Below are 23,212 nucleotides of genomic sequence, written 5' to 3'. Positions count from 1 at the left end.
AAATTAGGAAAACCCTTAACAGATGATATTTATCGTTATCAAAGGGATAATTAAGTCGTGATTGAACTTTGTAATCCTTTTTATAATCTACATTAAAAAAAAAAAAGGGACAAGGGTGTAGAAAAAACAGTAGTACTAAAATTGATATTCCTATTTATACTAATTAAATAACGAAACATTCCTGATAAAATAAACCGATATTTTATTAAGAAAGAGTACTAGTTTAAACCTAACGGCTTTTAATTTGGCGCGCAAATCTAAAGACATTTTAATCCCCGGATTTAATAAAACTCAAAACACATTTCAAATAATGAACGTAAAGGTTTCAAGTTCTTTAATCAGCTGAAATTTTAGAATTAATTCAAGTATTTATATTTTGACCTGCTTTTTAACCAATTCAAGACTATTTAAAAGTATTAAAGATTACTTTTGGTTCCAGTGCTCAGCACAAATAGACATTTCCACAAAAGAAAACAACTTAAAAAAGGAAACGAAGACAATAAAAATGAATAATCTTTCTAACGACCAAAGATGTTCACTTAACTTGCAATTAATTATAAAGTACCCACGCAGGCTTAAATTATGCATGTAGGCTTAAAATCACAGTAAAACGAACCAAAATTTTCGATTAAAAGAGTTTGATTTCATTCGCATTTAAAGCAAGAGCATTATATAACAAATTTACAAAAGAACGTTCAACAATGAAGATAATGATATTAGTTAACAATATCATTCTGTAGATAAAAATCATTTTAATCTAAGAAGCTTAAGTATAATGCAAAACATATAATGATGTGTGTTATTTTCTTTACTGAAATTAAATTACTGGTACCAATAACTAATATACGCAAATAATTAGCAACTATTTTACGACAATATTCCAGTGTTTCAGTTAATATCTTTTAGCATCTTTATTGAAATATTTGTCAAGTAGTTACTACAAGGTAGCAGTTAAAAGTTGGCTCCCATTCAGAAAACTCAAAAGATTTTAAACAACAAGTTAAATACGTAGGTGTGTGTGTGTGTGTGTGTGTGTGTGTGTGTGTGTGTGTGTGTATGCGTGCGTGCGTATAACCAAGAAATTACAACTATGTCTACTAAATTACATCTATAATCATTAGCCATAAATAAAAAACAAAAATAAAATAAAGCTGTTATAAAATTACAAAACTATGGTGGTGTGTGTTCTTTAGTCAAAAGGAAAAAAAAAAAAAAAGAGATGTCAAAGATAGTTCCCAGTATCAAATGGTATGTCTAGTTCCCAGTATCAAATGGTATGTCTAGTTCCCAGTATCCTTTCACCTTCCCAGTATCAAATGGTGAAGGAAGAAATTTGTTTTTATGTTTTTACATTTGAAAATAATTTCATTCTTTTTATTCAATAGGTTTCCGTGTTCATACATTATGATCGCGTACTTTATATACAGACCCAGCATGCAACTTTTTGCGGCCGGGTTGTAAGATTTGCAGCGCTTTAAAAAATTCCATTTAATAATAGATGTTAAATTTGCTTATTTTATTTTCAATACCTCTTTTGATAACTCGGTATCTATCTAGTACTTTTCTATGTTAAAAGATTTTAAGTGGTTGGCAACTCTTAATTTGAAGGGAGTTTTGCGGTAATAGGTGCCGATACTTTTATTTCTGGATTTTTGGAAATGACAATAGCTTGGTACATTCTTATAAGGAATTGCTTCTAATACATCGTATATATATATATATATATATATATATATATATATATATATATATATATATATATATATATATATATATATATATATGTATCATACATACATATGTATCATATATATCATACATACATATATATATGCCCGTCAATGAGCTGTTTAAAAGTAGAATCTTATCAGAGTTGAGTGAAATCTTGAAACTCATTGAAACCACCAAACATTAAAACAGTTTGTCCGTTTTATCAATTACCCCTTTTTAGAATCTATATTATCGTCTTTTTAGAATCTATATTTTACCGTCTTTTTAGAATCTATATTACCGTCTTAACGTGTCACTTTAACATCTCTGAGCAACATCAGAAACACAAAAAGTGATGAATTATATTATAAAAAAAGAAAAAGAAACATTTCCTAGGATCAATCATAAGTTAATCCAAAAAAATTAACCTCCCCATGTCCCAGTTACACCATTTAAAAAGTAACCTCCCCATGCCCAGTTGCACCATTTGTAATAACTTATAAGTTTTACAGCCGTAATAATTTTTTAATGGTTTACCTATATTTAAATTAAAGTTTCTGACCTCTGTTCCAAAACATTTCGTAATTGGATCAAAGTCTACATATCTCTTACTTGAAAAATGGACCCAGCAAAAAAATCCGTCAAGATGGTAAAAGGTATTTTCTAACTGTGCAACATGTTGTTGAAAAATAATTTTTTATATTTCACATTTGAATATTTCACCATTGAAACGTTTAAAATTGAATCTAGGCTGAATCTCTTTATGACAAAAGGAGAAATTTTTTAAGAAATCAGTTGTTCAACAAAAAACGTTTTGGTCGACTGAAAAACTTAACAGAGACTATAACTGGGACGTAACTATGCAGTAGTTGCAATTGAGTTGAGAGTACAAAATGATGAGAGTGAAGAAAGAGTCATTTTAGTTATTGAAATCACGAGAATCATACGTTAAGATCAAAATGTCACTTATCCATATTACTGGATTGTTATTCGAAATGATAAAAAGTTAGCGAACACGAATCAATCGATTGAACAACGTTTTTTTTATGTTCATGTAATTGAAGATGTTTGTAGAGAATCTACAAGCAGGATTTTCAGGGTGATAGCGGAATATTATGTAGTCAATATAATACAAACATTATCATGTATTCATTACGGAAGAACATAGTTTTATAATACCAAGCAACACTTTTTTTGTTAAAATCTTGATCCACCATTACTCCAAAATAAGGCAAAGAATCTATCTGTATTAAAAGTTTTTTTAAAAACGACTTTAAAATGGATAATAAACACAACTCTTATTCTTTGATAAGAGTTTTTACGAAAACCGAATTAGTTGGTGTATAAGCATGGATATCAATTTAGGAAATTGTATAATTTATAACGAAAAACGTTCTCGTAGTTTTACTGATATTTGAAAGAATAGAAATTGGACGGTAAATGATGCAGTCAGGTTTAGCCTATTTTTTTTTGGAGTGAGATTATTTTAGCTAGCTTACATACATACATACATACATACATACATACATACATACATACATACATACATACATACATACATACATACATACATACATACATACATACATACATATGTACAATATTCGTAAAAGTATTATTTCACTGTTTACTAATAATGATAAAACTATTTTTCCTTTTAGACACCAAGTAAAAAAAAAGATTTGTCGTAAAATATTCATGTCGTAAAAAATATCTATGTAAAAAATTTAAAATTTTAATATTTGAACTCTACAAAAGTTAAAAAGTTTTTGAAAAAAAAAAAAAATTAAAAGCCATGTATATCACAGATCTAAATTCACAAAAATAGAATTAAGCATCGTTTGCATCGTTTGCATTCATCGATCCATTTGATGCTAGAAATTTTATTCTCTTATGTTCAAGTCATCACAACATCATCAGTTATACGTTCATATTGCGTTGATTGCTCCGGTGTTACCTGAATAACCCATAAAAATTTTATTAAAAAAAAAACAACAACGTACAAACAATATTTTTATCAACAGCAAGACTCCTAAAATCACCTCAAATTCTCCCGCATCGTCAAACCGGTTTTCTTCAGAAGAGCTTTGCACCAACGATATGATGTAGCCTACAAACGATAAAAAGAAAATCAAATAACAATAAACAGTCAATGAAAATTATTAGATTGACTGTTAAGCAAGTTCAGGATTTTAATATGATTTCACAGCTTAAGTTACCCGCCCCCCCCCCCCCATCCCCTAAAGAGAATATGCCGGCAATCAAATGTAAAATCAAAAGGTAAAGTATACCTGTAATCAAACCACCTCCAATAGCCATCGCTAATGTCAACACAATTGCAGCTAATTGGAAACCTCCTTGTTTGAGGCGAGACCTTTCGTGGGCAGCAGAGTAAATTGAATTATAGCTAAAAAAAAATTTTGCTAGTGATATAAAGACCGGGTGACGAATGGATTTTTTAGTTGTTTATTTTAAAGTTAATAAAAAAAATCGGTTTAAAATAAACCGATTATGTATAGATTTTGTTTAAACATTTTACGAAATAAGCTGGCGGCAGGTTTTTAACCTGTAGTAGGATATCAACTGTTTTTTATGAATAGATGTGAAAATAAGGAACAAGAAAAGGAACAGGAAAAAGGAAAGTGACAACAAAAAAAAAAAAAGAAACATAGACGCAGATTGACAGGTCACGTGGTTACAATTTGAAAAGTTATAAACTCAGATAAGAACTAAAGTTCAATTTGCAGCAAAAATAAAAAATAAAACAAAAAAAACAAAAAACAAAATGGAATCAATTTACTCAGCTTTGTTGAAGTAGCTTTCAGGGGGGATAGCAATAGCACAAACTACACCGCAAAGACCACCAAAGAGTGCTGGCATGCCATGCAAATTATGAACACCACATGAGTCATGGATTGAGAGTTGGTTTAAACGAGGCTAAATGCAAGAACACATCTGCTAGTAATGAGAAAAAATCTTTTTTAGTGGAATACATCAACTTGAATTAAAGTTTTATCCTCAATTATAGTTTTATCCTTAATTATAGATATATAACTGTTATTAGAGATGCAATAGGTATAGAATGATTGACTTAAAATTTCTGAATATTTTGCTTTTCATTTAAACTTACTGTAATGAGAAGAAATACAATATATCTTTGCAGGATACTGTATCTTTACAAAAGAATCTATATAATGGGCAGGATATTTATCTAAGAATCTATAAAATGTGCAGGAAACAATGCAATGTGCATTTATCTGCTTTAAATATTATTAGATTATCTCATAGAACAAATTAAACTCGGAGAAATATTTCAAGACAAATTTCAGTAATGTTATTTGTATTGACTAAAATATATATAAAAAAAACATGTTTTCAATTCTCAAAGAAAACCAAGGAAATCTTCTTATCAATGCCACATTTTTCTTGTAAAAAAATTTTACAACATGTTTTTCCTGCTCATTCAATCAAAATTTCAAAAGGATACAGTGATTAATAATTGGATAACAGAGAATTTAAAAGACAAAATCAAAAAACTAAAACAAAATGCTTTCTTTTCCAGCTACCACTTTGACAGCCATATAGAGAATTAGTTTGCTGATAAAATTTTCAATCACAAAACGCCTGTACAACTGGGAAAACTCATTAAATGGTTGATTTTGCTTTAAACATTGGATTATTGAGGGGGTACAAAATAACAGATTTTAAATGATAGGTTAAAAACACACAAAAAGAAAAAAAGGAATGTACCAAGTAATGTTGATTAGTAAACGTTAGTGACCATGCAGATCAAGAGTTAATTGTTATTGCTGTAGGCAGATCAAAATTAATTGGCAGTAGCAATCTAGCACTTGCCATCTAACAAAAAATTAAAGAAATTTAAAAAATTCACATTTTTAATGTGCACAAATTTTAAAATACAACTTAATTAAAATTTTTTTCTCTTTAAAAAATAAAACCACAAGTTTTATACTCAGTAAACTATTTTTGTAAAAAACCTGGAAAAAATATACATAACAAAAAAGGAACTCTTAAAGAAATTTCTTTATGATTAAGAATGTTAGAAAGAAAATTTTACATTTTGTTTTTAGATTTATAAAAAGATGTACATGAGAGAATAAATAAATAAATAAATAAAAATTTTTTTGTCAATAACACTGTGAAATAAACTTTCCGTGTCCAAAATTTGTTGCTTTCTACTAAAATCAATGGTTTATGGTTCAGCATGATTAAATTCTGAGCTTTAATTTCAAAGACATTAATTTTAGATAAGCTGATACAGTATGGAACTGGCAAAAATATAAAACTAATTTTTTTAAATATATATACTGTCATTAAATATTGTTTTGTTGCAACCTTATTGCTATATATCCTTCTTTAGGTAATGTAGAGCTTTTTAAAACCCTTCCTTTTGCACTTTATATTTGCAGTCTTATGTTGCAGATATGATATAAATGAGGTCCAAATTCTCTTATATATTTTTTTTATATTTTTTCCATTTCATACCTTGTTATAGGCATTTGACCTACTCATCAAATGCAGCTTCTATATTGTCTGGGAAAAAAACAAAGTAAATAATTTCAATGTGTCAATTTTTTTTCTGATTAGTGTTACCTGTTAACAATTTTTTTTTATTTGAGATCCGATGAGTATACAATTTTGTTGAGTTCAACTTCACTGATAGATGCAAGCCTTACCATAAAATCCATGTTTGTAGTCTTAAGAAAATTTTTTTATTAGACAGAGTCTAAATCAACAATGGTTTGATTTTTACATACCTAAATCCAGTTGATTTTTGTAATGAAAAAATCAACTCATACGGTAAACACTTAGAGATGCCAAATAGTTGTGACTTTTTCTTGGTTTAAGTCTACATATAAATCATTGAGCTAGTCTTGCATGACAAAATGTGGAAGTGTGTAACACAGCAGCTTCTATTGTCAGGGATTACTGGACTAGCCTTAAAGCTGATTACAAGTTCAGACTCTAGAAGCTCCTTTTTATTGTGGCATGTAAACCCCTTTCATTAGTTAGAAAAAATCTGGCAATCTGTTGTGTGATCTTTCTATTCTTTCCAGAACATCAGGATCAGCAAGAAGAATTGAATTACAAATTCAGATTTTTTTTTTCTTTCTCTTATATTACACATTTCCCTTCACAAGCTTTTTAAGTGCTTCTCAACTGCCTAATTTATCAATGCTACAAAGCATTGTTTGAAGAATGCTTTCACTGCTCCAGACAGATTCATAACATTTATTTTTGAATGATCCAATTGTGCACTGTTACCAGAGCAAGCTGCCAAAAGATTTGATATAGACTATATAAATGAAATAAATTTGTTTAGTTTGTATGTAAATTAAAATTTTGAATGGGAACTGTAAAGCAATGTTAAAACTAGTATTTAAACAAATTTACAGCAATATTTACAAACTACTTTATCTTAAGCCACTTTACAGAGTAAATAGTGTGACTTCAATTATTGGACCATCTAAATTTTTTATATCCCCATTCCTAATTTTTGTAAATGAAATTAATTTAGTTTTTTTGAACAAATTCTGATTTAAAAGTGTGAACTCTGCCAATCTATAATTTCAAACTTAAGGAACTTAATTTTTTTTTTACAACTGAAAAGTTTGTTGCTTTACTAAATATTTGTTCTCCTTCAAATACTGTATAAATCCTCTTTCTGACTTGATGGTAAATACTTTTATTATGTAAATTAAGCATCGGTGTTTTCATTTCCCCATTTTAATAATGAACAATAACAAATAAAGTACAAATTTTTAAATCAGTCTTAAGATTTTTCTGAAGTTTATTAAAATAGATTTTTTTTATACATTTAAAACCATTAAGTTTTTAGTGTGATAATTACATTCATTTATTGAAAAATAAATTCAACATACTTAATTGAACAGCAGTATTGTGCAATATCTTAAAATATTGAAACAAAAAAAAGAAGGTATGCAAGACATCACAAGTTTTCTTCTTGAACCTTATAACTTGTATGTCCATGTATATAAATTATTTTAAACTTGATTTGTTTTAAATAAATGATATAAAGGTTTTTATTTATTATCAAAAAAAGAAAATGCTGATGCTTAACATAAATATTAAGTTAAAAACAATGTGTTAATTAAAAAATAGACTTGATAATATTATCTTATATTTTATATTGGATTGGATCTTCACTATTTACAAAAAGTGTCTTATCATATTCCTGTTGATTTATCTTTTAGAAGCTGTCTGGCTAAAATCCATAGGTATTATTATTAATTTTTTTTTTTCTTCAATAGATTGTTCAGCAAGTGAAACAAATAATTTCCACCTGGCATAGAAATTACAGAATAATGATCTACTCGGAGTCCAGTCATCAACACCAAACAATCTTCGTTTTATCCTTTCCACCATCTTTCACCAATAGATGTGTTACTTTTTTAGCCATGATCTTGATCTGCTGAACAGATTTTCAACTTTTTGTATAAATCTAACAACTTTCTTACTGTTTATAGTCAAAAATGTAACTGGAGTCTTTATTAAGAGCCTTCTTTGCTGATTTTAATGTAGCTGGTGATATTCTAATTAATATTGGAAATGTTTTATTGAGTTTATCTGAAAATAACTGACTAAACACCCATACCTTAAGGTGAGTTTTCACTCATCCATTTTTGCTACGGGAAAGGGAAAGGGATGGGAATATTAATTAATTGAGCATGTGCAGTGATTAATTTTCAAAATTAAATTACAAACTGCGCACGCTTATGTGATTAATTTTCCCTTCCCTTTCCCTTTCCCATAGCAAAAACGGATGAGTGGAAACTCACCTTAAGGTATTTAGTTCAACCAAATCCCCTTATTTGCTTATTTAATCAATCAATCTGAAACCTGATTGCTAAGAAAATTCCTCCACAGTCCAAATCAAACTCTAAGTGATTCTTTCTATCATGATCTCTGGAATTTTACTTATCTTACTTAAGGTTCATTTATCTATAGAATTACAGTAGTTACAATTGAACTAGCACTTGTTTTGATGTTGTTTTTACATTTTAACAGTCAAAAAAACCAAGCGTAAAAACAAAAGGAAAAGTTTGCAGGGAAACAAAATCACAATTTTTTAAATGATTTTTTAAATTCCCTTTTGTACATCTTTTTATAATTTTAAAAACCCCAGTTGACAACACAGCAAATTTATTTATAAAAATACTTTACAAATCTAAAACTAAAAAATCTAAAATATGCAACACTTAGTAAAAAATATTCATTTCCTTAGTAGCGTAACACATTTTTTTCTAGTTTCTACACTTATACTTTATGACTAGAAAACAAATTATACTTTATGACTAGAAAACAAATTATACTTTATGACTAGAAAACAAATTTACATACTGTGAGATAAGCAAATCCAAATACGCATATGGCAGCTCCAATGAAGCCAATTAACATTGCTCCCCAAGGCCTAATTAAAAGATCACTACATATCCCAACAGCCACTCCTGCTGCTAAAGTTGCATTCTGGATATGAACCTGTAAACAATATAATTCTGTAAATATATATTATACTTTACTTGATTGTAATATTATTTGAAAAAACATAAAAAAAACTTATAAAATTATTGTTAACTTGATAAAATTATTACTTCACTATATTTTTATGACTTTTAATTTAATTTTCAAATTCATACATATACAAGCTATACTACCATTTTAAATTTATATGATTTGTTCACAAGAGAAGAAACAGCAAATGAGGTAACAGCTCCTGCAGCTATAGCAAGGTATGTGTTGATAACTGCTCTATTTTGCTGTAAAGGTTTATCTCCAAGAGTTCCTGCATTAAAACTTGGCCAAAATACCCATAAGAACAAAGTGCCTAATCAAAAATCAATAACTTAATTGTTAAAAGAAAAAATTAATAATAAAAACTGAAAAATTATACCACACCTGAATTTATTGTGAATGAAGATTTTAGTTGTGAATAAAGATGTTACATCAAGAGAAAAACTTAATTGCAAACCAATTTGCAAGTTTTTTGAATGTGTGCTGTACCATAAAAAATTTTAACATTTCCAACTGTAGTCTTTTTTGCTATAAATTGCAAATAATTTGTTTTTTCACCATTTATTTTCTTTTTAACTTAAGATTTTTTAAAAATATTAGTCAAAAAAAAAAAAAAAAAAAAAACTTTGCTTGTGAAAGTTATTTCCAGAAACTTTATTAAATATTGTTATTGTTAAATAAAAAATATAAATAAAATTAGAAAAACTGGCAATAAAATCATGAGGGTAAATCAAACACCCCTTTTAAAATATGCCACTAAACGTTGATAGAAAATTTGCCAAACTTTTTTTAGCATTTGAAGAATGCTACTATTAGACACAACTTTCTCTTTGAGAACTTTTAAGAGTGAAACTCTTTAACCTACCACAGCTTAATAATCTATGCAGTAAAATAGTTTTTACTGGATAAATTTTTTTTAACCTTTAAAAATAGAATTTATATTTATAATATATTTATAATTATGAATGTTTTGTAAAAAGTTAAACTTGCTTAAAGTTAAATAAATATTTTTATTAACTGTGTTACCACTCATTGCACAGATTACATTTTGGAGAGACTGTCCCATATATTCAATGATCTTGAAAGTTTAAACCACTAAGCTAGTTATAGTGTTCAGAAAGTTTTTTTTTTTAAAAAAAAACATGTTAGAGGCAATTTATTTCATTACCATCTAGAAGCAATGAGACACCAGGAATGTATTGCACAACTTTAACAATAATTGTCAAGACTCTGTTCTAAAAAATAGGGACAACTGCAAAATGTTGCCTAAACATTGTTAACTTTTATGTGCAGAGTTAATGCAGGCTATCAAGTTATTTTCAAGCAACAACTTTTTGAGTCTGTTAGATGACAAAACTTCAATATTTTCTTAAGATTTATCTTCTTATCTCTTAGAACCCCATAAATATCTTATCTCCTTATCTCCTATTGTATATTAAACAACTGACATACAAACATAAACATGTTAAATTACTGCGTGGAAAAACAGAAATTTCTTGTCAAATAACAAAACCAAAGCATTTGAATGAGCTTTAAGTCTGCAGACTTTTAAGAACTTAAAATTTTTTGAATCTTTATTAAAAATTTTCTTTATTCTGCAGACAAAACACAGTAATGGCACACATATATAAAACTTTTTTTTTAAATAAAGAAGGATCTTGGGTGGCATGCGGAGAAGAAAAATTTCCTTGCTTTAGCAACAGTTCTATTTTTAGTTTAAGAATTTCCTCTAACTGATTCCATGATGATAGAATTGTATATTCATGTTAAATTTTAAGTCATCTTCTATTTATTTGAAGATATGATATATCAACTTTTAAGAATCAGAATTTCAAAGTATTAAAAATTTACAAACTTACCTATCATAGAGAAGATATCAGAGTTATGGTCAGATGCTTCTTTTCCAAATGGATCAGCATAATTTTTTAACACTACTGAAACTGCTAAACCAAAGTAAGCTCCAAACAAATGCAAAGCAACAGTTCCACCAGCATCTGCTGTTTGAAATACATCAGTGATAATGGTGTTATTAATAGCAAAAATAACACATTCAATGATGGCTACCAATAACAGTTGTAGATGGCTTGCTTTGCCAAGAATTGCACCAAAAGTAATCAGAATGGGAGTACATGATGTGTCAGCAACAATTATCCTTAAAAAAAATTTTTTGTTAATAACAACACATTACCTTTTAAGTTAATGGATGTACAAACAAAATCTGCATATCAAAAACCTCTGAAATGATATCGCATAGACATTAATCTTTAACAAAATATTTTACATTAAAAAGGATAGTTTTTCAACAACAAAAAAAAAAAACATTTTTGATAAATCTTATCTGTCTGGCATGTTATTGATGGAATACATGTGTAAACCTGTTATTTAATTGAAAGTAAGCCTCATGATAAGATACGCCAAAATTTGTTTAGCATATAATCAATATCATTAAATTATATGCTAAACAAAATTTATTGTAAAAATGTTATAAATACAAATAAATCAGTGAGTTCAAAAACAGCGCAAGTCCAAATTTGATCAATTTTATCTTATGTTAAATAGATACTGAAATAATACAAATACAAAGTGTAAATACAAATGTAATACAAATACAGAACAAATTGATGAAACTATTTCAATAAACTGTACTTCTCTTAATTCCAACTCATTATTCATGTTTAAAGCAATTTTATAGTATATAAAAGTAAAAAATAAAAAAAATGGCCAAGTTTAGATTTATAATTTTTTTGAACTAACAGATTCAATTGTAATTATTTTTTTAAATTTCTCTAAAGCACATCACAAAGACCTGTAATCTTTCTCTTTTATCATGAATTTAGATCCATGTTTCATTCTTTCTTTCCATTATTTTGAACTTTTCTTCAAGTTATACATTTTTTGAATCATTATAACTTTCAAATAAAATTTCTCATGCTGATTGAGAATTTTATAAAAGCATAGGTCTCAAAGTCCATGTCAAGTGCTCCAATCTGAAGTCGAAAGTACTTTTGACTTCAGATTGGAGCACTTGACATTGACTTTGAAACCCATGTTTTTATATCATCAAATCGCTAATATTCACTATCTTCAGAACACTAACTTTACGGTTGTTTTTGTTTTCAAGAGCAAAACATTGCCAGCCTGGTTTTTTCAATAAAAAAATGTTTTTTGATTTATTATAGACTCTTTTCAAATGTAATCAGACAGACAGAAGAGCTGTAGAACATGTTACTCTTGCAGAACATGTGATTCATTCTTGTAAATTTTTATCTTATAACAGAATTACGACTTAATACTTTTAAAAGATAACTTTTAGACAAAAAAAAAAACAAAAAAAAAAACTGAAGAGATGGTGAATATTAGCAATTTGCTGTTGATGAGCACCAGCGCTTCCGCACCGACAGGAAAATAATTGCCGTAAAATGAGGTAAAAATAATGCGCACTTTTACTTTTAGGGAAGTTTACACAGAGCTGGTAAAAAATTTTTATTTTTGCTTTTTTACAGAAAAAAGCGTATTGAGTCTAAATTTATCCTAATATAACTGTAAAATTCTTCAAATATGCGTAAAGGATTTGAGATTTACGCATTTTTTTACGCACTATTACCGAACTGCAGTAGCGCCGGTGCCTAATTCGTTGTATATGTTTGTACTTTCAACTTCAGATTAGCAAACATTAAATTGATTTTGAGAAAAAAGTTTTCTTACGATTCTTAATTGGCATAAGATTCTCTATCACAATCGATCATAAAAATAGGGGAGGGGGGGTGAGGAGAAAAAGTGTAGTAGCGCCGTAGATACTTAAGAGGATATTCGAGTGAAATATAAATTTTTTAGTGCTCAATCAACAAGAAAGTGCTAAAACGTATAGTTTATCTCAAGTCTCCCCTTAAATCAAAGTTATTAAGGGAAACTAGAAATAGATATAACACTTTTGGAACTTAGCTCAAATGATATTTATAAATTTTTATAAAAAATACAACATACTTTTTCTTTATGCCAAAGTACTCACTCCAACTGATTTCAAAAACATAATATGTTTGGTAAAACTAGTTAGGCAACGATGCCATGATTTAGTTATACAACGGCTATGTAGAAAGTTTTTTAATTCAAATAAAAATTTTGGATGATGGTTTTATGCTTAAATATTTTTCGTTACAAAGATAATTTAACCACATAATTTCTACTTTGTTTTTTTTTATATCAGACCTTTACATACTTGCGTCTTCAATTAGTGTAAAAGAGTTATGTTAAAATCTTTTGCTAAATAGTTTTTCGCGGTTGATCAAACGCTCAAGATGGTGCAATTACGAAAGACACTCATTAATGCTCATTAGGGCATTTGTTACTCAAAAAGTGTCAAAAATGAGGTTGCTCATTCGAGAAAAGTAAACCATTTGTTTATTGTAATGGAGAACTCTGGATGTGACCTTAAAAAAAAGTATGACATGCTTAAGTTATGATAAAATCAAGTTGCTTTAAATGGATTTGCATTTTTATCTGGACTTTTTTAAGTCAAAAATGGAAAGCAGTATTAGAGTCAATTAACACCAAAAAGATTTGAACTTCGATCACACACGTCTCAACAATATAACAATAAATTGAAAAACTTGTCAAAATTTTATGCTTTGCAAATTATCAATTTGCTTATTTCCACCGCCTGTACGGAATGTCAACCAAGTATTAGTGGACACTATAAAAAAAATATATTCAAAACATCTAGTAAGTCTTTCCTTAATTTCGTAGGGTAACAAAGTTCATGAAGTTAATTTTTTTTCGTTTTTTAAATAATAAAACTTGAAAAAACTTTCATCAATATTTCTTGTCTTTCGGACTTTAGCTCTTAAAAATTTTGTCCGGAAATCTTCTCTGATTGGATTTTGACTGTAGTACATTTGTCATGGAAATTCTTAACCAATCATATTTATTGGTTGGACCAACAAAATCTTATCAGTTTAAAATTACTTTATTATTCAATTCGTTGTTTGACACCGAATTAAATAGTAAAGCAATAATATCAAAATAAACCTAGTTTTTAAGATTATCAGTAAATATCTCATAATCTCAAAGTTATCCGGGTAAATTGGAATAATTAAATATAGCAATTGTTTAGCATATGTTAATTATTCCGTAAGATTTTGTTGTTTCTAATGAGACCGGCAAAAAAAAAGAAAGATGGCGATAGAAAAAAATGTTTTTTTTTATTTTGAAAATTGTTGTTCTGACACATTAGTTTGGATGCTCATGTTGACTTACAACGAAAGTTTGTGAACTGAGTTCAGTTAAGATAAAAAATTAGGTTAATAAGAATACAAAAAACTAAATCATTTTCTTTTGTAAAAGTAAAGTTCAATAAAATGATGACGATGATGACGATGACGATGATGATGATGATGATGATGATGATGATGATGATGATGATGATGATGATGATGATGATGATGATGATGATGATTGCAAATCATGGTCATATTAAAAAATAATGGTCATAATGAAAATGATGATCACAGTTACAATTTTACTCTTCAGCTTATAATGACTATGCTATATTATTAATTCATAATAATTAATCTTCTTACTCTTTTATTCCTAAGGTAATGTCCTCAACATTTCCATGATATTGACCTTTAAGTTTCATTATTCGGTTCGATATCCATGTATTAACAAGGATTGCCCACTGTATGGTCACTGCAGTTAGCAGTAAGTTATATGAAACAGCACCATAGCCATACTTTTTTAAAAATGTCATTAGAAAACCAAAACCAATTATTATCATAACATGTATATCTTGAAACTCTAGAAAAATAAAACTTTTAAAAATAAAACATGCTTTTAGAAAAATAAAACATGCTTTTAGAAAAATAAAACATGCTTTTAGAAAAATAAAACATGCTTTTAGAAAAATAAAACATGCTTTTAGAAAAATAAAACATGCTTTTAGAAAAATAAAACATGCTTTTAGAAAAATAAAACATGCTTTTAGAAAAATAAAACATGCTTTTAGAAAAATAAAACATGCTTTTAGAAAAATAAAACAGAAATTTTACAATAAAAATAAAGAAATTTAATTAAATTAAAGAAAAATAATTAAACTCACGTGGGTAAAAGAGTACATTCTCTCGATCTTCTTTAGGTTCAGATTGCTTGTATCCTACAAAACCTGCGTATAATCCAATAAGCAACACCTGAAATGTGAGCACAGCCGCTGGAAAAGTGACTCCTTTTAGCGTCATTTTTAAGCTGTTATTTCTATTTTTATCCCTAAAAGTTCAATTTATAAACTCTTTTCAGCACAAATTAAACAAAAGAAAAAATTTTCATGAAAAAAATGTTGTTTTTAATGTCTCGGAAAAATATTTTTTTGCTTTAAAATATTTCTGGAGAAAGTTTGAAACTTTGAATAAAATCACGTTGTGATTTGTATGACATTAAAAAAGGCCGAAAAAAAACATTTTTGTACAATAATTAAAAGTGAGTAAAGAAAAAATTGTGTTATTTTTCCATAACATATTCAAAAAAAGATATATGTTTAAATGCGTACTATACTAGTTGATAGAAATTGAGATATTTGCAATGGAAGTTGCCACATATACCTTAATTAAAGTTTATTCAAAGATTTTTTTGTTTGATTTTTTGTTTGATTAACAAACAAGTTTAAATTTCAATTTGGAAATTTAATTCTAAGGCAGTCAAAAAACAAAAAAGCAAAAACAAAAACAAAACAAAAAAACCTCTTAACAAACCCAATATTGGTGGCTGTAATCTTGATAATTTGGAGTATTACAGGTAACTTGCAGTAAAACTGCGTAGAGCTGATGTCTCCCTTTTTATCATATTCTTAACACATTTTTAATTAAGATGAAAATCACAATATAAAGATGTTACAGAAACGAAAAATAATTTTATTGTTGAAATAAATATAAGGAATATACAACTTGAAAAAAGAAAAGCTTCTGTTATACTGACGGATAATTCATAACTTGATTATAATGTGAAGAGAAAATAAAAATGGAGAAATGTTTTTATTCGTTATTAACGGAAAAACCGAAAGCTGATTCTTACTATAAACAAACAAAAATGCAGAAAAATATCTCGACGAGGTTTATTAAATTCGTGGTTTTTATCCATTTTCGACTTTTACAATTTTCAAGTTCGAATAATTTGTAAAAAAGTAGAATACGATTTTAGAAGTTAAAAATGATCAGAGTTTACTAACAGAGAAATTCTGAAATACGTGACGGACACAAAATACGTGACGGATACGAAATACGTGACGGACACGAAATTCGTGATGGATACGAAAGATTTCCACAAAAAAGCAGAAATCATGAGTAATCCAAGATGGTTTCCAAATTAGTTTTTTCGTAGTTATAAATTAAAAGTAAATAATTATATATTTAATTTTGTAACTACATTCTATTTACTTGTACATTTCTTGTTTAGCAATGTTATTATTATTTGAGAGATGTTATTTTAATTACAAAACATTGTTTTTACTGGGTGGTATTAGGAATTAATTGTTAATAATTAATGAATTAAGAATAAATTGGATGTAATTTGGAATAAATTAGGAGTAAATTGGGAATAAAATAAGCTTTTAAAAAATAGTACCGTGGTTTGGTGTAACTTTACTCAGATTTTTCCCTTTGTATTGAATATTTAAGCAGTAAGTGATCGAAAATAGGTTCTAAATTGATTCACATAATCTTATGTTGTCATGGCAATTGTGAACTTTAAAAAAAAAGTAGCATTTTTCAAATAACTTTTTTTTTTTACCGTTTTAAAAACGTCATCAAAAAAAGTCAGCCCATACTCGGGTGACTTTAAACAGTTGTTTAATATTTACAATAAATAAGATATAAACACAATATTTACTGAAAACAAACAGAAGCACACTAAACTTTCCATATAAACTATTTTGGAAAGACAAAGTAATGGCCATTAATATTTGGCTATTGTATATTTTGAAATGCTTTTAGCATGAGAGCCATTAAGAATTTTGACAGCATGTCAATTTATACCTTTTTTTATACTTTAAAAACCGTTTATTTGTATGATGTCTAAATATCACAATCAACATGTTTATACCTTGTTGTTTTTTTTAAAGAAATTATTGACAGATAAACCAATATTAAAAAAAACAAACCTCTTTATGAAAATTACTATGAATGCACCATACAAGGTTTCTGTCAAAACCCCCTCTCTGTATTAAGTCACCTTAAATGTGTAAAGTCACCCTAAATCACGGTCAAAAATTCAAAGTTAATCAAAATTAATAAAATATGAATTCAGTGACAATTTTTAGACAAATTTTGTCACATTTTCTAAAAAATGTTCAATTAGATCTTCATTTTACGCTCTTTTAGTGTAAATTTAGTGATTTATCATCGAAATTCATCGAAATATTTTCCTACCACTAACCTTAAAACAAAAACGCTTGTCATTTTCTTGACAAAAAAATTATCAAAATTTTAACCTTCGTTTTATAAGATAACTCTCGTAGATGCTATTTGGCTGAACAATCGAGAGCAATCTTATTGATCGAGAAAAAAAACCCACTATAAGTATAAACTAGCAATGTTACTCAGAATAACTTATCTTAAACTCACCTCTTTTTACCTTCGTTTAGAATAGAATTTTCTTGACAATTTTATTAAAAGTTTGAAAGTTTTATCTTTTAAAATCAAAATTAGGTTATTTATCAAACATTAAAAAAACAAAAACTTTCAAAGCTTTAAAGACCTTTTATTTTACAACATTAATTACATACCTAAATAGTAGTGATGATATAGAACTCTGCCAACCCGTTCTCAGGTGGCATTACTAGTACAAAACTTTGGCGAAGGTTTATACATAAGCTTACTCTTACAGAAGTTTTAAAGTTGCTGACCTGAATATAGTAACAAAGGGCAACAAGCGAAAGTAAGAAGAAGGGAAGGTTGGGCAGCAAGGGGAAAATACCAAGAGCACTAAAGAGGAGCAACAAAAGTGGAAAAAAATAATTGATAAAATATAAAAGTACTCTGGGGTGCTAGGATTCTTAGATTAGCATCCCACATCTGACAGAGAGATGATTGAGGATTATTAATTATAATAATAGTATTAGAGATGTCATTTCAGTTCCTCAACACTTATAAACTCAAAGTGATTTAAATAAAATTAAAATGATGAAAGATGCTTTTATCTCAACAACAATAAAAAAAAATTTCATTGGTTTCTTTTTTATGGCATAAAAGAGATATTTTTTTTATTCCGAAAACTTTTTATACCAAGAACGTTACAGCGGTTTCAAAGATTAAATATTATATTCACAACTAAGAGTTAGCACATAAGATATTTATATTATACATAGTTTAAATTTTTTGCAAGATTTGGTTCAAACATAAATTTATTTGGGACAGTTTTATGACATTCCAGTAACCTGAAAGCGCTTTGAATACCTTTTTTACGTTAGGCGTAAAAAAGAAGTTCAAAGCGCATTCACGATGTATTGGGATTGTTTTCTAGAGCCTTTAATATTTCTGCTTCAGTTGTGGGTTTACCTGATAATGACTCCGTAATTCAGCTTTTCTTTTGGCCTTTCCAACATTTAAATATTGTTTAACCGTGCGGATGTGCAGGAGGGTACTCTTACTGCAGTGTAGTTAAACTTGCAACCTTTTTTTGCTGTAAATTCAGTGTACTTTGTTGTGCAAAAACTTGCAACCTTTTTTTGCTGTAAATTCAGTGTACTTTGTTGTGCAAAAACTTGGACTTTGCCTTTTGTTGAGAATGTTTTTTTTGATTTTTAAACTGATTTTTTATTCTTGACAATCATGTTTTAAAAATTTTTACTTTAAAATATCTTTACGTTAAAACATCTTTTTTTTGTTTAATGAAAAATTTCTAGTCTATCGAAAATTTCTTCAATAATTAGAAAAAAAAAAAAAAAACGAAGAATGGAGAAACTTTTTTTGTGACTGTTTTTTTCTTAAGTAAAATGTGATTCGTTGTGAGTTATTTGTTATTTGTGAATTAAGTTTTGTAAATTATGTAAACAAATTACAATTGGTCAATATTTATTCGGAGGAATCATTCACAGAACAATATTTATTTAAAGGAGTTTTAAAAAAACAAAGGATTTGTTTCACTTTAAGTTATTTTGATTGTTTTCTCCATGATATTCATGTAAACAAATCACGAAACATACCCAAAGGTGCTTATAAAATAGATTTATTCTGATAACTTGCCGAACAGTTTTACGTAAAGTATTTTGACAAAGTTTAAAAACACACTTGAAATTTTGACTGCCCCCCCTCTATAATTGATGATAAATCGAATAGTCTCTCATTTGATAAGTTTTTTGTTTGGTAAATTTGATGTTCTAACAACATATAATAAAGTTAAGTTTTTTTGTAGCGTACTAAACTTCTTACTCTTGCAATTACCATTTTTCCTTCTCTTTGTATTTGTCATTTTTTTTCTCATTACCAATGTGCTTTACTAACCTCTACAATCTATAAAGCTAAGTCTTTTTCTAAACATATCCTATAAAAAAAAATTCCACCCGGCAAAAAATGTTCTAATCCACTAACAATAAGCTCTCCTCCACCGGCGTTTAAGTTTTCCATTACTAACGAACATTTACGAATTTCAAATTACGATTACAAATAATAATGAATGATAAGAAATAGTATTGATTAAATGGCTTCTATATCAATCTTTTAAGGTAAATCGAACTTTTGGAGGTTTATTTATGTAAAGCTTTTTATAATTTGAAAGGGAAAAATTTTTTGACATTTTTATGCCTTGAGTTTAATTGGTTTGTATAAAAAATAAATTTAATGAATGAAAAACTGATTTAAAAAAATAGAACTATTACACAATATTTTCAAAAGTTGAATCAAAGTTGTGGTTATGGTATCTTATAAAGTTGCGTGTCAAATTGCATAGGTTTTTTTAAATTCAACTTATTCCAAAAGACTAATAGTGAGGTTAAGCTATATTCGTTATTATTCGGTATTAACGGAAAAACCAAACGCTGATGGTAAAATAAACTAGATATTTTTATCTTACAATTGATTGCATAACCTTGAAAACTGAACAACATGCTCGTTTACCACTTTTTGTAGTATTAATTTTGCTACTATCAAAAAATACCACTCTAGGTTCTGTCTATGTTACATAATTAAAATTGCATATCATATATCTTTAGAGCAGTTCGAACTGTTCGCGAACCGTTAAAGCTTAATCGAAAGTTGATACTCTAAATGAATAACCATTAACTGTTAGCAAAGCGAGTCGATATTTGCAAAACACACAAGCTATTCAGAAGGGACTGTAAATATTATGAAACAATCATTTATTAACAACTACTAACCTAAAAGATTAAATAAAAGGATTATTTCAAATATTTATGAACAGTTGGTTTTTTTCTTTCTTTTAATGAAGTATTTTACGCATGGCCGAAATTTTACAAAACAGCAATATTTTGAAAAAACAAGGTTGCTAATAAATCCAATATTAACACTCCCTTTCCTTATTTCAAGCACTGACCAAAACAGTTTACGAAGGCTAAATAATCATGGTGTTTACCAAAAATGTTTAAAGCCAAAAGAATTATGTAAAAATAGTGTAAAAATATTTTAAAAAAATCAAATGAAACAATGCAGGTCTTAAAAATAATTCTAAAAACAAAAACTGGTTTCAGTAAATTTGCGAAGTCCAACTTAAAAATGTAATAAGAGTTACTTAGAAAAATTCTTATTTTAAGAGAAATCACGATTAAAATTTAAGATAAATATACAAGAGAGATAATATTTAGGGCGTTGACTTTATAAAGTAATCAATTTATGTATGTATGTATGTATGTATGTATGTATGTATGTATGTATGTATGTATGTATGTATGTATGTATGTATGTATGTATGTATGTATGTATGTATGTATGTATGTATGTATGTATGTATGTATGTATGTATGTATGTATGTATGTATGTATGTATGTATGTATGTATGTATGTATGTATGTATGTATGTATGTATGTATGTATGTATGTATGTATGTATGTATGTATGTATGTATGTATGTATGTATGTATGTATGTATGTATGTATGTATGTATGTATGTATGTATGTATGTATGTATGTATGTATGTATGTATGTATGTATGTATGTATGTATGTATGTATGTATGTATGTATGTATGTATGTATGTATGTATGTATGTATGTATGTATGTATGTATGTATGTATGTATGTATGTATGTATGTATGTATGTATGTATGTATGTATGTATGTATGTATGTATGTATGTATGTATGTATGTATGTATGTATGTATGTATGTATGTAAGAAAACATTTTTGTGTTTCGATGAAAAAAAGAAAGATTTTAAAATGACAAAGCTAAATTTCCCCATTGATCTCAAACTATTGTATCTGTCGACGATACATTGGTTTATGTTTTTGACTGTTGTTCCTCCCTTTCCGAAAGGGGCTCGATTAGTTTCCAATAAATAAAACTGAAATTGAAAGTGGTAAAAAAAGACACTGAATATTCTTGATATAACAAAAATAAATTAAAAAATAAAAGGAAAATTCGCATTTTAAGTTGCACTGGAAAGAGACACTGACATTCAAATCAAATCATGCTCAATCCATGATCCGCATATTCTAAATAGGATTTTAAAGATTTTATCCACTCATTAGATAGCATAAGACCTTTAAAAGATGACTTATTTTCGAAGAGATTCGGTAGCATTAAACTAAGAAATTATTTCAAATCAGAAATCAATTAAGCTTCCTTTAATCACAGCACTTTTCGGCAACCGTTAAAACTTCTTAAAATATTAGGAAAAGCATTTTTAAATCCAATCTATAATCTTTATGGACTGTGATATTTTTTATGTTAGAAAAGCAAACAAATAAAGCTTAAGAGGGAAGCAATGCGTCTGCGTTATCCAATAAGTGTGGGTTAACATCAGCACTCAGCCACCAAATTACATTCAACGATGAAATAACTTTTTTCAACGATGAAACAACTTTTACCAAACTTTCTAATCTTAACTTCGTAATCTTGTTTTCACATTTATGTTCTCCTCTTCACAAATTGCAGAAATAATTTCAACGATTTCATTTAAAGAAAGTTGATTCTTCATGCATTACACTTGTTTAAAACCATTATTAACTGTTAAGAATTTATGTATAAATTTGAAAGTTCATTTGAAAAATCATATTTTCGAAGTTCTTAGATTTGGCATAGAATGAGGCTGAAAATAGTAAATTAGACTGTGATAATAATTACCTCTAGGTATGAATAATAATAGGTATACCATACCGAATTCATTACTCTTTACTAGCACTCATTTTAAGAAAAATCAACTTAAATCTAATATACTTAAGTTTTAACATTACAAAGATAAATTACTACTAATTCTGTACCTTAAACCGACCTAAAAAATGTTGTTCGAATTTTAATACGTACATTATGATCTTGGTACAATTCTGAAACTTTGACTCGACATTTTGACATAGCAAGCTAATTTCAGATGCTTATTTTTATAAAAACTACCTATACTCAATATCTAGTGATGAAGATAGGGTAGCTAATACAGCCGTAAAATTTCTAGATATATTTTATTCTAGTTGACCGGCCCTTTCAAATCAATTAGCTTCTCTTCTTTTACCTATTGTTAGAAGTAACACTGGGCGTAACAAATTCAGCTCTGAACTTATGAATCAATGGTAAACTATTAAGCTATAATTATATTTAGAAAATAGAAAGAAATTTGAAGATAAAAAACCTTTGTCTACAAACAAATTCAAAATAAAAAAACAAATGTGTCTGAAAAAAGCTGATGCATCCTTGTTTGCTACAACAAAAGTATATTATTACTTTTAAGATCGCAAGAAGATATTTTGGTTTTTAAAGTTTTATGGATGCTTCAACAAGTATAATAATTATGGCA

At 27.7% G+C, this 23,212-nt stretch overlaps 1 protein-coding gene across 4 annotated transcripts; it reads right to left on the bottom strand.

Moving 5' to 3' along the window:
- Nucleotides 1–3,151: 3,151 nt before the first annotated feature.
- Nucleotides 3,152–17,007, bottom strand: LOC149880080 (ammonium transporter Rh type A-like). Of its 4 annotated transcripts, XR_016446135.1 has the most exons (11): nucleotides 16,873–17,007; nucleotides 15,359–15,522; nucleotides 14,841–15,057; nucleotides 11,124–11,416; nucleotides 9,408–9,577; nucleotides 9,094–9,231; nucleotides 5,461–5,568; nucleotides 4,511–4,647; nucleotides 4,002–4,117; nucleotides 3,753–3,820; nucleotides 3,152–3,667 (listed from the first exon to the last, which is right to left on the bottom strand). XR_016446135.1 is itself a non-coding variant. In XM_090070101.1 (10 exons), the coding sequence occupies exons 2-10, from the start codon at nucleotides 15,492–15,494 to the stop codon at nucleotides 3,608–3,610; spliced, it is 1,335 nt and encodes a 444-aa protein (XP_089926227.1). In that variant the 5' UTR covers nucleotides 15,495–15,522; nucleotides 16,873–17,007; the 3' UTR covers nucleotides 3,152–3,607. The 4 variants fall into 4 exon arrangements, 2 of the variants coding, with proteins under 2 accessions (XP_089926227.1, XP_089926228.1); XM_090070101.1 differs by lacking the exon at nucleotides 5,461–5,568; XR_016446136.1 differs by lacking the exons at nucleotides 14,841–15,057; nucleotides 15,359–15,522; nucleotides 16,873–17,007 and adding an exon at nucleotides 12,071–12,680.
- Between the last annotated feature and the right edge of the window lie 6,205 nt (nucleotides 17,008–23,212).

The sequence above is a fragment of the Hydra viridissima genome, unplaced genomic scaffold (genome assembly GCF_058129835.1).
Source record: "Hydra viridissima isolate aposymbiotic clone 2 unplaced genomic scaffold, HvirCarnegie_v1 scaffold_13, whole genome shotgun sequence".
NCBI classification, from domain to species: domain Eukaryota; kingdom Metazoa; phylum Cnidaria; class Hydrozoa; order Anthoathecata; family Hydridae; genus Hydra; species Hydra viridissima.
This window is presented reverse-complemented; position numbering and strand designations above follow the sequence as displayed.

Excerpts from the sequence above, each read along its gene's own strand:
- LOC149880080 (XM_090070101.1), bottom strand. The coding sequence starts at position 15,494 with ATGACGCTAAAAGGAGTCACTTTTCCAGCGGCTGTGCTCACATTTCAG. Across the intron at positions 9,578-11,123 it reads TGATATCTTCTCTATGATAG|GCACTTTGTTCTTATGGGTA; the intron begins GTAAGTTTGTAA and ends ATTTTTGATTAG. Across the intron at positions 3,668-3,752 it reads ACGATGCGGGAGAATTTGAG|GTAACACCGGAGCAATCAAC; the intron begins GTGATTTTAGGA and ends TGGGTTATTCAG.